Source organism: Perissodus microlepis, chromosome 5, assembly GCF_051167445.1.
Source record: "Perissodus microlepis isolate ML-2025 ecotype Zambia chromosome 5, ASM5116744v1, whole genome shotgun sequence".
Classification (NCBI taxonomy): domain Eukaryota; kingdom Metazoa; phylum Chordata; class Actinopteri; order Cichliformes; family Cichlidae; genus Perissodus; species Perissodus microlepis.
The window spans coordinates 5,702,117-5,715,889 of NC_140465.1; the positions used below are offsets into that span (position 1 = coordinate 5,702,117).

Sequence of the window (13,773 nt, forward strand, 5' to 3'; positions counted from 1 at the left end):
GGGTTCTTCCTGCCCGTAGTGATTACCAAGGGAGCTCACGGTGAGCGCGGTCACTCAGATCGAGCGCACCCACCGTAACGAGACAAGAAATAGTAAAAGACGTTTGGCGCGGTTGGTAGTCTAGCTGGTGACAGCAAAGGGAGTAGATCCGGGGATAGACCCGCGGCTCGAGTATATTTTTTAGAAGTACTTTCTCTGGGAAACAGACTCAAGAGATTTAGATCTGTTCTCGAGTTTGTACAGAGAGAGGCGGTTTGTTCGTTTTTTTCCCACCAGCCGTAGCCAGCCGTCTACCTAAGCTTGCCCTGCTCAGGCAGACGGAAATATCTCGAAAATGCCTCCCGTCGAAAATGACAGCGGGAAGAAGGAACTCAAATCTCAGATACAAGAGCTTATCGACTCCAATCAAGTGATTGTGTTCAGCAAAAGCTACTGCCCGTTTTGTGTAAAGGTAAGGCGTTTAGTTTGTCGTAGGCGGTAGAGGCTCCGCGCCGGTCAGAAACTTCCACCTTCTCCCGCGAAGTACACAGGCTTGGTCTAATTGCTGGTTTGGCCTTGCTGCGTTAGTACAGTCATCAACTTCGGTGGCTAGAACTTTACTATTACGCATAAGCTCGCTAAATGACAAAAACAAAACCGGACAGCATAGCCTTTAATGTAATTTACGTTAGGTCGACAATGGCGGAAGATAAATATCCAGTGTTATATATTTAAGCCTGGGACGCTTTAGCCGCCTCTGAACGAGCTCCTTGAAAAGTCAGCTTTACATATCGTATTGTTCTTAGTTAACTCTGCTAGTGATTCGCTACAATGTGCTGTAAATTCTGAACACACTGTATTTAAAAAGCTGCGCTAATTTATTTAAAATTCATACTTTTCTCCCATTTTAAAATGCTGCCTTCTGCCGCCATAACCTGGACACAAAGGCTTACCTGACAGTTACAAGATGACATATTTGTTAGTATGAAATGTTCTAACGTGTGGACAAGTTTGTGTGTGTTTGATGTAGGATTAATCTTTTACCTTATTTGTGTTTTCAGGTGAAAGACTTGTTCAAAGAACTGCAAGTCGAGTGCAATGTGGTGGAGCTGGATCTTATGGGTAAGACGAGCATTGTGAGGTAACTGATAGCCGCTGTGAGGGATATTTAATGTGTTTGTCAGCAGCTGTTACACTCTGTGGCTGCCCATAAGTAGCTTTATGTGTATTATTCAGATCGCGAATACCTATATTAAAAAACAGCTGGGAGTATTGTAAAGTAAGTGCTTTATAGTTAGCTATAGTGTTGTATGAAGTTTTCCATTTAAAGGCTTAAAACTGCAGATTATTTTGAGCAAAACAAATGTTTCACTTCTTACAGCAAATAAGTTACAAAGATGCAGGTATAAACAGGGGACTGACCATCTTTGTCTGTGACCTGGTAGCGATTATATAACTAAAACAATACATGCTTATTGTTTGCTTTATTGGCTATGCTAACATTTTAGTGTAGGTTTTTAATAATTCACTCATGACAGTCCAGCTGCTTGTTTAAGGCCTGTGTTTCTAGTTTGTCTGTTGAAAGCCTCTTCCTGTTTAATGTACATTTTGCTTTGTGCTGTCAGTTTCAAAGCCCCTAATTTAATATATAGCATTTTTTACAGTAGTTAATTCGGTTTTCTGTTCACATATCGGAAACGTTGTCCTATACTGGTTCACGGTCTGGGCTGTCTTTGCAGAAGCACAAAATGTGCTGAGTCATTCACCGAAAATGGCCCTGTGCCATTATCTCAGTGCACTTGTACCTCACTGCTCCTGTCTTGCTGAGTTAATTACCAAGGTTTAATGCTAGAGGTGGGTTGCACGCAGTGGATGTTAAACGTTAATCGGTGGAAAACCTAACAAACTTAATTACCAGAGGCTATAATTGGTCATAATGTGCAGTAAAAGTCAGCACAGGATCAGCTAAGGAAAGTGTTTATTACAGCAGTACACATTCCAGGTTTACCCTTCCCTTTTGTTATTTGTATTTCATTTGCACATCAAAGATGGTATAAACACACAATGCATGGCTAAGTTTCAGCATGTGAAAAACTTGCCCCCCCCCCCCCTTCAGATAATGGGACAAGCTACCAGGAGATGCTGCTTGAGATGACCGGACAGAAAACGGTTCCTAACGTTTTCATCAACAAGAAGCACATCGGTGGCTGTGACAAAACATTACAGGTAAGCAATGAAAGTCGTCTTGCAGCTCAGATGTAACTTGTTTTTTCTTGTGGCATAAATATGACATAATGGCCTCTTCTCATAACAGAAATAGGTTGGTTATTTTTGTCACAACTGGAAAGAGGTGAAAACAAACCATGTGGTTGTCAGCGTATGATGCCACTAAGCCAAGCTGTGAGAAACTCATTGAAAATGTAAAAAAGAAAAAGATTTATGGTGATTATTCCATCAGGGGTGCATGAACAGGGTGGGCATGTCGTCTCATACACTTCATACAGCTGCAGGAAAAAGAAATAGAAAAAAAATACCACTGTTTAAAATCTTTAATGAAAATATTCAGAAACATTCAGTAAAATGGCTGCAGCTAATCTTTGTAGACCTAGTTACTTGTAAATAATAATGTTATCCCGACCGGCTGATACGAATCCACGTCAGATAATGGGTGGCAGTGCTAATATCCGACTTGGACTGGGATATCTGTTAATAGCAACACCTAGTATGAAAAAGCTCTGTGTACCCTTTGTTTGTTTTTGTTTGAAATGATTAGCATTGCTAAGTGCTACAGTAACAAACGTTGTGTTGCTGTTTGTGTCAGGCCCATAAAGACGGCAGCCTGCAGCAGCTGCTTAACGGCGATAATGAAGACTACGACTACGACCTGATCGTCATTGGAGGCGGCTCTGGAGGCTTGGCCTGCTCGAAGGTGATGTCAGAATTCAGTATTTAGCTCCAAGTTGACTGCTTTGTGTGAACTGGGATCCCACAGACAGCCGTGCTTTTGTACTTGTGTGGGGGTGCAGCTGTAACTTTGGTCACCGGCAGAATTTCAGACATTTGCAGGCTTTGTCTCTGGGAGGATTGTTAGTGGGATTTTCACACACTTGTATGATAAACAGGGCACAGGACAGAAACTAGAGTACTAGTGTAAATGACAGGAAAACAGAAACCTGTGAATGGCTAAAATGTGTTATCATAATGAAATATAGTGCAAGGTGGTTCTTGATCTGTGGTGGTGTGGTTGGTGATTTCTCAGAACTAGTGTGAAACTATTGCTGATGATGTAATTCACTTACACCACTTCTGTTTGCTCCATAAAACTGTGCAACACAGCAGTAAGATATATTCTTTCAACAACAGGAAGCTGCTGCACTGGGGAAGAAGGTCATGGTGTTGGACTATGTTGTGCCCACACCAAAAGGAACCACTTGGGGTATGATACTTCCTTTTAGTAAGACTTTTGACGCAGGGTTTGTCTGGATCTGTTGTGGCTGCTAAACGACAGTTTCTCTGTGCTCTGGCTGTGACGATCAGGTCTTGGAGGAACATGTGTGAACGTAGGCTGCATTCCCAAGAAGCTGATGCACCAGACGGCCTTGCTGTCCATGGCCATGCAGGACGCACGCAAGTTCGGCTGGGAGTTTGATGAGACAGGTGAGGGCTCAGGGGACCGACCCAGGAGGTCACGCAGGGGTGACATCACACCAGCTTGCCGTGGTAAATCAGAGGCGAGCCCATTTAGGAGGCACCCCGTAGTCTTTCAACTGCTTCTACTGATGAGTGTCTGTTTCTGTCTTCAGTGAAACACAACTGGGACACGATGAAGACCGCTGTTAACAACTACATTGGCTCCCTGAACTGGGGCTACAGGGTATCACTGAGGGACAAGAATGTCAACTATGTCAATGCCTATGCAGAGTTTGTGGAACCACACAAAATCAAGGTAACCGACTGCTTTCAATGAAAATGAATCTTCGATAAAGTCATGCAGAGGCTTAGTCGTTTCATAACTTAATAAAGTTCTCTGCTTGCTCATGTTACCATCTCGCAACCTGTTACTAATCTGTATAAGCTGTCAGCTTTGAAATCATCCTGTTGAATTAACTGTTATTTTTGTGTGTCCTAAACAGGCTTTTCAAAAATACTTAACGGTGTTTAGAAGTTGTTGGCTGTCGTTGCAATCACCTCACTAGTTGCACAAAAAGCAGATGTTTCAGAAACATCCACTACATTGAAAAGGCTTCCTGTTATGTTGCATGTGTGTCAAAATATCTGTTTGTTTCCTGACAGACTACAAACAAACGAGGGAAGGAGACGTTCTACACAGGAGCCAAGTTTGTTTTGGCTACGGGTGAGAGGCCACGTTACCTGGGCATTCCCGGAGACAAGGAGTATTGCATCACCAGGTGACAGCACCGTGCGGAGTACACAGAATCTGACAAATTATGTTATAGTGTGTGTGAGTGACTGAAGCTCCACCCAGAGCTCCTTTTTAGACCAGTGGATGGGTTCATGGGTGTCTGAAATAAGTGTCACTTCCTTAGGGTGTGATCTCTGAAAACAAACCTGCCCTTTAATGATCCAGCAGGTTGTTGTGCCTCAGAGCAGCCGTCTGTCTGCCTGCTCTGTGAATGCTGATGTGAGATTATCCTCAGGTGTCTTTGACGATTATGCTCCTTTCTTGGCAGAGAGGCTCATTTATTCCACAAGGTCTTAAACCAGAGCTGTCTGAACAATGTAAGAAACAAGCCTGGGCTTGGTAGGGTTTATTCGGGGATTCTCTTCGGCTCTCACAGCTGTTGTTGGACAGTCAGCCAGATTTGGTACTTTTGTTGTCAGCTACTGAAATTAAGCTACACATCCTATTGCTCACACCTGAAAACGGATAGGATAAGCAGTAATACGGGATATGGATTTATTTGTTGTGACATGAAATATTTATTTATTTAAAAATCTTTGAAAAAAAGAGTGACCAGCTTGTAGGAGCAGAGTGCAGCACTGAGCAACATCATGAACCTTGTTCTATTAAATAATCCGCAGTGTGGCTCAAGGCTTTAAATAAGTATTAGACAGCATCTCTCCACACCCTGTGAGGTAAAAAGAAAAAATAACCTGAAGGTCTAGATCAGCAGAAGCAAGTGTCACACCTGCTAAATTCTTTGTATGCAAAACTAGCTGCACAAAAACCTGCTTTAACTTCACCTTGTTTTTGTTTGTTTTGGTTTTTTTTAACAGTGATGACCTCTTCTCGTTGCCTTACTGCCCGGGGAAAACTCTGGTGATCGGAGCGTCCTATGTGGCTTTGGAGTGTGGCGGCTTTCTGGCCGGCCTCGGGCTCGACGTCACCGTCATGGTACGGTCCATCCTGCTGAGGGGCTTCGACCAGGACATGGCCAACCGCGCTGGTGAACACATGGAGGGGCACGCTGTCAAGTTCCTCCGTAAATATGTACCCACAAAGGTGAGCGTGAACACAACCTGCTGTTTGTGATTTAGCTTATTGATCTCGGAGTATGCCTACATGCATTGGTAATAGCTGTAATCTTTAATGTTGTCAGGTCATGTGCTTAATAGGCCAACATTAAAAACCTTTAATTTATAGTGAACGCAGGAGGTGGTCGGTAGACTCTGATCAGCATATAGATGAATGATGTTTTAAGCCTTTTCTCTTCAATTATGTGTGTCAGATAGAGGAGCTTGAAGCAGGAACTCCTGGCAGGCTGAAGGTGACCGCCAAGTCCACAGAAACCGACGAGATCATCGAGGGAGAGTACAACACTGTATGTATCGCTTCGGTTTTCCTTCACCCCTCTCTCTGCTCCGTCGTCATGTGTTTCCGCCACAAGAGTAAATGGTTTCTCTCACAGCCTATTTCTGTGAAAGAAACTACATTTAGTATTGCAATAATCACTATTCTGTGGTCACTTTAATATTAATCGGGCTCCGTAGTGTTTAGGGTACTTTTTTTTTTTTTTTTTTTTTTTAAACCCCTATTTTTACAGTTTAACTCAACCAAAGATATGATGTGATATGTTGAGATACTGCCATGTAATCATCAGCTGTCATGTTAGTGTTGAGAAGATGCCATGTCTCTGGAACAATTGGCAGTGACAAAGGATTAATATCACACTGTATTAAAGCTAACAAGCTGGGGCTTTTGTTCTTCAGGTGTTGATCGCAGTGGGCCGAGACGCATGCACAGACAAGCTCGGCCTGGACAAGGCAGGAGTCAAAGTCAACCCAAAGTAAGTTCAGTATGTTGTTACTGCTGAGGAGGCCATGTTTCGGGTGTATTTGCACGTGTCATTAAATCATCATTAAACTTGATAGGTCAAACTTTTTTGTGGCTTCTGTAGGCATGTAGAGTGGGGTTGTGGTCTGAGAAACTATGTAACAATCTGGTGTGTATTGCATGGAAATTTTAAAATCTTTATATGGTATTAGCCTGTCACATTTGACCTCTGGCCTCTCCTTCAAGGTCAAATGAGATCAAACTTTCATAAAATGTCTCATCTTTAAAACTATCTTTAAAAGTCTGCATCCAAATATCATGTGAGACTTGACCTTTGACCTCACATTTACATTTCACATCTGTCTTTCTGTCCAATTGGCCCCGAAATGTGTTATATCTTGGAATGAGATAGAAATATACTGTAGTATAATATTTTACTCCACTGCGAACTTCTTGAAGACCAGAGAAAACACAGTGAATATACAGAAAATACAATTAAAAGTAAACACCGCCCAGGGTGAGCTGGCTTGATTTGCTCCCGGAGTGCTTGTACGTGTGTTCCCCTGTCCCTTTAATACTCGCAGTACAGTCACAGTGATTCAGCAGTTCTTGCTGCTCAGGGCTCTCTGCGTGGTGTGAGTGTTGGGGGAATTTGGTGGGGAGGTGAGGGGTGGCTTGTGCGTAAGATGAGAACACTGCTGTAAATCACATTGGTATTAAGTGACAGAACAAAGGAAGTATCTATATTAAAAAAGGCTTTCTGTTCTGAGTGCGCTTGTTGGTTTGTTGGTTTGTTTGTTTGTTTGTTTTTGAAAGAGTAAAAGTATAAAATTAGGTTTGGAAAAACATTCTTACAGACTGACACCTCCTGCAGGTCATTATTGATGCTGTTGATACCAGCATAGAAATGCAGTGTTTTCTATAAGGCTTTCTTTCCACTCTTGTGTGAATAACTGAATGGCTGAGCCTGTGTTGTGAGGCCTGTAGGGATTAAGACGGCATGAGTCCAGCTTTAAAGAGTGTTCTGAGTCTCATGACCATAGCAATTTTTAGTTGAAGCCCAGCATTAGCCAGAGGGCTTCTGTGCTCAGGGGCCTGTGGCTGTTCTGCTCCTGCACAGCGCAGAATACTGCCAGTGATTTGGATACTACTGCAAGTGTGCTTCTCCTTTTTTGCTAAGTATGAATGACCGCATAGCCAGTTATCCATTTCTGCTTTGTCACTGACACACAAACGTTTATCTGTGTGGTGCTCTTTAACCTTGTTTCCTGCAGGCTTTTTGCTGAGTGTATAACTCTTTTTGGTGCTTTCTATAACGGTCCCCAGTCATCTACACAATGTCAGGCTTATTGTAAAGATTTATTACAAAGAAAATATCTGTTATTCACAGTTAAAATGATTGTGTAATTTTCTATTATTGTTACACCCACTTAACTTTGAACTTCAACACTCGGATATTTAATTTGAAGTCACAAAACGGGATAAAAGTCTTAAATGTATGCTCGATGATCCCATCCTGCAGGAATGGAAAAATTCCTGTGAATGATGAAGAGCAGACCAACGTGCCCCACATCCATGCTATTGGCGACATTCTGGAAGGCAAGTGGGAGCTGACACCTGTAGCCATCCAGGCTGGCAAGCTGCTGGCCCGACGCCTCTACGGAGGATCAACGGTCAAAGTAAGTACAACGTGACTGTGTCATGATTTCTGACTGTCATTCTAAAATCTATTTGTCCATTAAACTACAACCAACTCAATACTACCAGACAAAGTGTCTGAACAGTCTCTTAGTACCTATTTAAGGTGCATAAAGACCTGTTTCATAGGATGGAAACTGAATGTTAAGGTGCCATTAAGACTAATCTTATTTTAAAGAGGTATAGTGGTAAAATCTAAAGTAAGCCATTGAAAGGATAGGACATAAAGAAGGTCAGTGTTTTGTGCTCCACATGATGAATCTGGTGTTCCATAGCAAGATTTTGTTAATCACTAACCAAATGCTGTTTTTTGCAGTGTGACTACATCAATGTTCCCACCACAGTCTTCACCCCGCTGGAGTATGGTTCCTGCGGTCTGCCAGAGGAGAAAGCCATCGAGCTTTACGGCGAGGAAAACCTCGAGGTAACAGCTGAATTGTTGATGACAGACGAGGCTCGGCTGACTGTGCGCTCTGGTCGCTGCTTTCAGATTGAATGAAACTGTCTCTAACTTACTTGGTTGTCACAGGTTGCCATCAAGCTAATGCATGCGTTTAGTGTTTTATTCCAGTCATACAAACTCTTCAGTACATCTGTGAATGCGAGCTGACGTTGGACAGCAGAACGGCATTTGTTTTGAAGCTTTTACATTCATGTTTCTGGTCTCATGTTCAGGTTTATCACAGTCTCTTTTGGCCTCTGGAGTTCACCGTGCCCGGCAGGGACAACAACAAATGCTACGCCAAGATCATCTGCAACAAACTAGACAACGTAAGATCAGAGCAACTAAAATGCAACCGACAAATGTGCCTGAATCTGTGGCAGCCACCAGCCTGAGCTCCTGATTTTTTTTTATTTTTATTTTATTTTTTTTTATTGTTTATGCCACACTGCAGGATCGAGTCATCGGTTTCCACTACCTAGGACCGAATGCAGGAGAGGTGACGCAGGGCTTCGGTGTAGCCATGAAGTGTGGCGTCACCAAGGAACAGTTGGACACCACCATTGGCATCCACCCAACCTGTGCTGAGGTAAAAAGACAATGCTGCCACTTTATTTACTTGGGTATCTTTCTGTATTAGTGGACTGCCTCAGATCCTGCGTTTATTTATTTAGGATGGGGTTTGTTTTTTTTTGGGGGGGGGGGTGAGACACGTAGCCAGCATCCGAGAACCGGGCCAAACCGGGCCATCTGTAAAAGTTATCGCCACCCTGCCGGGTTGGCAGGTGGCGTGGACACAAAACTGAATATGAGAACAAGGCGACACAGGATTTTTAAATTGATACCACAAGTATATCTACTAAAAATCTTGAGAGAAGTTTAAATCTCAGTGACCTTGACCTAAAGGTCAATGGTGTGGTTTTCTTTTCTTTTCTTTTTTTTTTTTTTTTTTTTTCTTTTTTTTTTTTTTTTCTCTTCTCCTGTCTCTCTCTCTGTCTCCCGCCCTCTCCCCCTTTTTGTTTTATTTAGTTATTTTCCACAGTTTTGAGTCATGAACTTTTCAGAGTGTTTTCAGTTCCTTCTGTTCTCTATAATTTCAGCCAAGTTTTAGTGACGGTAAAATTAATCACAGTTTTTCATTGAGGCAGACCGCACAGTTCAGTGTCAAACCACTCCAGGTCCAGTATGACAGCTAATAACTGTTAATTTCCACAGCATGTTGCAATAGTACTTTCGTCAAGCCAGTAAGAACAGGAAATGACACTGGAGCTGCCTTTAGCACACAAACTGCACAGCAAATATGCTGAAGGCAGAAAGAAAGCTGTGTATGTCTGCAGTTGTCCTATCAGACAGCCAGGATAAGACACCAGGTCCAAAGAGCAGCCATAGACGGCTTGTTTAAAGTGCTTGCATGTCTGTCTTTAGTGGTCTCACACTTTTATCTTGGCCTGGAACAGGATATTCATCGTGTGTAGAACTTAAACAATCAGTGTCTGAATTGTTTGAATATTTTGTGTGTGTGTGTGTGTGTGTGTGTGTGTGTGTGTGGTGATGCACGCTTGGGAATAATTGGTGTAATTAGGGGACATGATTATTCATTATGTTAATCGTGCTGGTGCTAATGACGGTGCATTAGGCTGCTGAGGATCCTCTTGTTTGATGGGTTTACATCGTATTTCTATTTTCTGATGGTTTAGCCCAAATATGTTCATCTGAAACAAACGCAGTGCATTGATGTGACAGCCTGGTGTGAAGTTTCATGTTTGGCTGTAGATGACTAAACAAACAAACAGAACTAAGAACAATCCCTTTTCAACCAATGAGAATATGCCTGTGGCATTAAAGATGTTAATCATGTTCCTGTGTCCTCTTTACCTTCTAGGTCTTTACCACTCTGGAGGTGACCAGGAGCTCTGGTGGAGACATCACACAGTCCGGTTGCTGAGGTTAAACCCTGCTTGTTTAGCAGGCTGCTTTCACATTAGACTCCCCTACTAAACCTTTTCCTCTTGACTCCCAGTCAACCTTTAACTTCAGCCTCACCTCTAGCCCCTCCCTTTACAGGGCATTTATTTCTCAGGAGCACCTGAACATGTAAAACTCTCGGTGTGACTGGGAGCTACGAGGTAAATGGAGATGGTCAGGGCTGAAGATCTGCGTGTCTTCTGCTCTGGCTGAAGGAGTCTGATGTGAAAGCTGCCTGCTGAACAGCAGGGTTACTCTGCTAATGTTTCTATTGGGCCCCACCAGCGTGTCACTCTCAGAGAAGCCCAAACACACACCATTCCCGAGTGTGTGTTTGGGCTGTTTTTGACGTCCTTACCCGTAACCTCAAATAATTAGGTGGGCAAGGATCGATGTCCCTCTGTAGAAGCACCTGATGGTGGCCCGAACCCTTCGTCCAACCCCCCCACCCCCCAGATTCATCTATTATAAATTGGCTCATTACCAGTGTTTGAAAGGATGCACAATTCTGGTGCGTGCATAGGTTAGCACCATGCCTTCATCATTCCATACATCCTTCGTACAGGTTTATAAGTTGACTTATATGAATATACATGTCTTTGTCAATATTTATCTTTGCTTTGTGGAAGCACCAGAGTTTTCAGTTTTCAAGAGAAACCTGTGATGCATCAAGAATTTGGAGACTGTTTCAAATAAGCGAATGGCAAGTTTCCACCTGGATTGCTCTGATCGTGTTTTTACTCAGTTTGTAATTTAATGACTGCTTGTTGCATTGTGCTGTCTCGTGCGTCGTTTGGAAGACAGCGCTTCCGTTGCTGTTGACGACATTTCATCTGTATAAATGGCTTGTTTGTTTGTGTGGAACTTGTAGAGACTACTCAGCGTTAAATAAAGGCATGTCTATCTTCAGGTTTCATCTGTCTTTCACTTGTGTGACCCAGTTTGTGTGAAATGATTTCAGAATTCTGAAATAAGAGAACCTGCTCACAGATTTCCATTTAGTTCAAGAGTAATAAATGTTAAAAAAAAAAAAAAAGGTACGAGTTACTCTTAGTCATACGGTGCTTGATAGTGTTTCTGCTGAAGGATATGCTGCTTAATAAATGTGTGAACTGGTTAAAATGGGACTTTAAATCTCTTGCATTGTAGTTAAACTTTGCTTTTAGATCAGTAGCACACCACACTTTTTAATTTGTCATTATTTAAAAAAAAAAAAAAAAATTCATGTTAGCCTGGCAGTACCATCAGCAAACATCTTTTTTCCTTCTGACCAAAAAAAGAGAGAACACAATTTTGATTTTAAGAAGTATCCATAAGTTAACAGACTACAGCCGTTAGACCATTGCAGCTTTTGCTATACTGGTCCAACTAATAGTCATATTTGATTTATTTCATTTTGCGTTATTGGAATCAGAACAGTCAAGACTGGTGAACGGGAAAGAGAAGTTGGAGAGGAAGTTAATAGAAGAAGAGGGATGGAGAGAAAAAACACAAATCTGCTTCATCACCTGCTGGGGAAAAAACACCATGTGTGCTTGTGTTCAGAAGGTTTCTCCATCTAAGTTTTTAATAGTAGGTGTGGGGAGCCACAGCCCACCGCAGGGGGCAATTGTGGCACCCACCTAGAAAAGACCGGGGTCATCCAGCAGCCACAAGGGGCTGCAGCAGTGATCCCGCAGGCTCTGCAGGCAGGCAGCTACACCAGAGCAGACCCAGCCCCAACCAGGGTGAATGTAGTCTTTCACCCTTAAATCATATCTTTGTTTCACCCTGCATGGAAATAATATAGTGGTCAAAATGCAAGGAATGAATTATGTAAATACTCCAAAAATGTAGCAATACATAGTAAAGCTAATAATAATGGTTTTAAAAATGCAGTTAATCTATACATTTTTCTTTTTGCAGTGAACTCCTTAAATATTTTCTGTGAGTTAATGTCCAGTTTTCCATTTATTTATGTCATACCACATAGTTCCAGTGGTCTCGGTGCTGAAGTAAGCAGAGGCGGATGTTTGGTGTGTTGCATATATACACAGGTACACCAGATGAAAATCATCCCGTTGAAGTGGTCAGCCTATTCATGTGGCCTGCATCAGAGAGCCGCGGGGAGATAATAGCATCATTTCCTCCAGGTTTCTGTGGGACTATTCAGCCTCCACAAGTGGCGGTTGTGATCAATAGCATCCAGGCTGGTGTGAAGCCTTTGTTGGGTTCACCTGCTCACATCTGAAAACGCTGTCACCTGCACGGCTGCCATGACAACGAGCGCTTTGATGAGTTTTATTTGGCTGATAATCATTTGTTTTAGGGAGTGTTGTGAGCTCAGTGATTCACTGATGTTTGTTATGCCAGAAGCACACAAAGGCAGAGGCCTCTCTAAAGGTCTGTGAAGCATCTGGTGCTGGTTTCTGGGCTGAAATGTCCCTGACTTCCTTCTACCTGAATCATGCTCACTTTAGGAACAGTTTATTTGTGCATGTAAAGCAATGAAGAAGGAGTGGATGACATTACCACTAGCTCAGGTTACCAGTTTACCCATCAGTGCTGCTTTGAGAAACTGACCTTCAGCTGGTATCAGTGGAGCAAATTCTAAACAACTTCAAAACCAACTCACTGTTTCACTTAAGGTGTTTCCAACCCCAGTACTGAACTCATATCATACCATGGAAATTGCATTGTATTTGCAATGTAGTGCACACATTAGCCATCAATTAAAAGACAGCTTTTGTTGATCTTTGTGACAATTTGTGCCTCTTTTTTTGTTTTTTTGTGACTGATTAAACATAATCATACAGTTATATGGGGTATTTATAGTTTCTTTTATGGATATTTTTTCCCCTTCGAAGTTATTTTGCATCTCTCTGTAGTTATGTGACGCCGCTTTGTGCCTTTCGTTGATCGATTCCATTTCTGTAGTTGTTTTGCATCTCTTTGTAGTGCTTATGTGTACATTTATTGTACATCTTTGAAGATGTACGATAAATTCCACCTTTCTTTGTTGTTTAAAATCCCTTTGTAATTGTTTTTATGTCTGTTTTTTGATGCTTGCAGTTGTTTAATGTATTGTGTATACTCCATCTCTCTTTGTTTTTGTTTACAATTCTCTGAGGGTGCTTTATATGTCTTTGAAGTTGCTTAGCGTCTCTTTGTAGTTGGTTCGTGTCCCTTGCTAGCATTTTTCATCTCTTTAAGGGGTTTTGTGCATCTTTGTGGTAGTTTTGCATCTTTTTGTGTGTATCGTAAATCTTTTTTGTAGTTGTTTTGTGACTCTTTGTGCGTTTGCTTTTATTAAGTTTGCTTTTCATCTTTGTCTTTTTGCATTTCTCTGTAGTTGTTTTAGACCTCTTTGTGGGTTTTTCTCTTTTCTTTTTAGGTTGAATTGGGTTTTTCATTGCTTGTACTTGTTTGTCTCTTTGTGGTAGTTTTATATGTTGCAGTTTTGTGTAGTGTGTGA

At 42.0% G+C, this 13,773-nt stretch overlaps 1 protein-coding gene across 2 annotated transcripts; it reads left to right on the forward strand.

Moving 5' to 3' along the window:
- The first annotated feature begins 43 nt into the window (after nt 1-43).
- On the forward strand, nt 44-11,228 carry txnrd3 (thioredoxin reductase 3). 2 transcript variants are annotated; one of them, XM_084927496.1, is made up of 16 exons: nt 44-451; nt 1,041-1,101; nt 2,096-2,205; nt 2,801-2,908; nt 3,343-3,415; nt 3,517-3,699; nt 3,783-3,925; nt 4,273-4,388; nt 5,218-5,443; nt 5,670-5,762; nt 6,151-6,227; nt 7,737-7,893; nt 8,229-8,336; nt 8,588-8,683; nt 8,809-8,943; nt 10,237-11,228. In XM_084927496.1, the coding sequence occupies exons 1-16, from the start codon at nt 335-337 to the stop codon at nt 10,303-10,305; spliced, it is 1,872 nt and encodes a 623-aa protein (XP_084783622.1). In that variant the 5' UTR covers nt 44-334; the 3' UTR covers nt 10,306-11,228. The 2 variants fall into 2 exon arrangements, with proteins under 2 accessions (XP_084783622.1, XP_084783623.1); XM_084927497.1 differs by having other exon boundaries at nt 48-451; nt 3,517-3,636.
- The last annotated feature ends 2,545 nt before the right edge of the window (nt 11,229-13,773 follow it).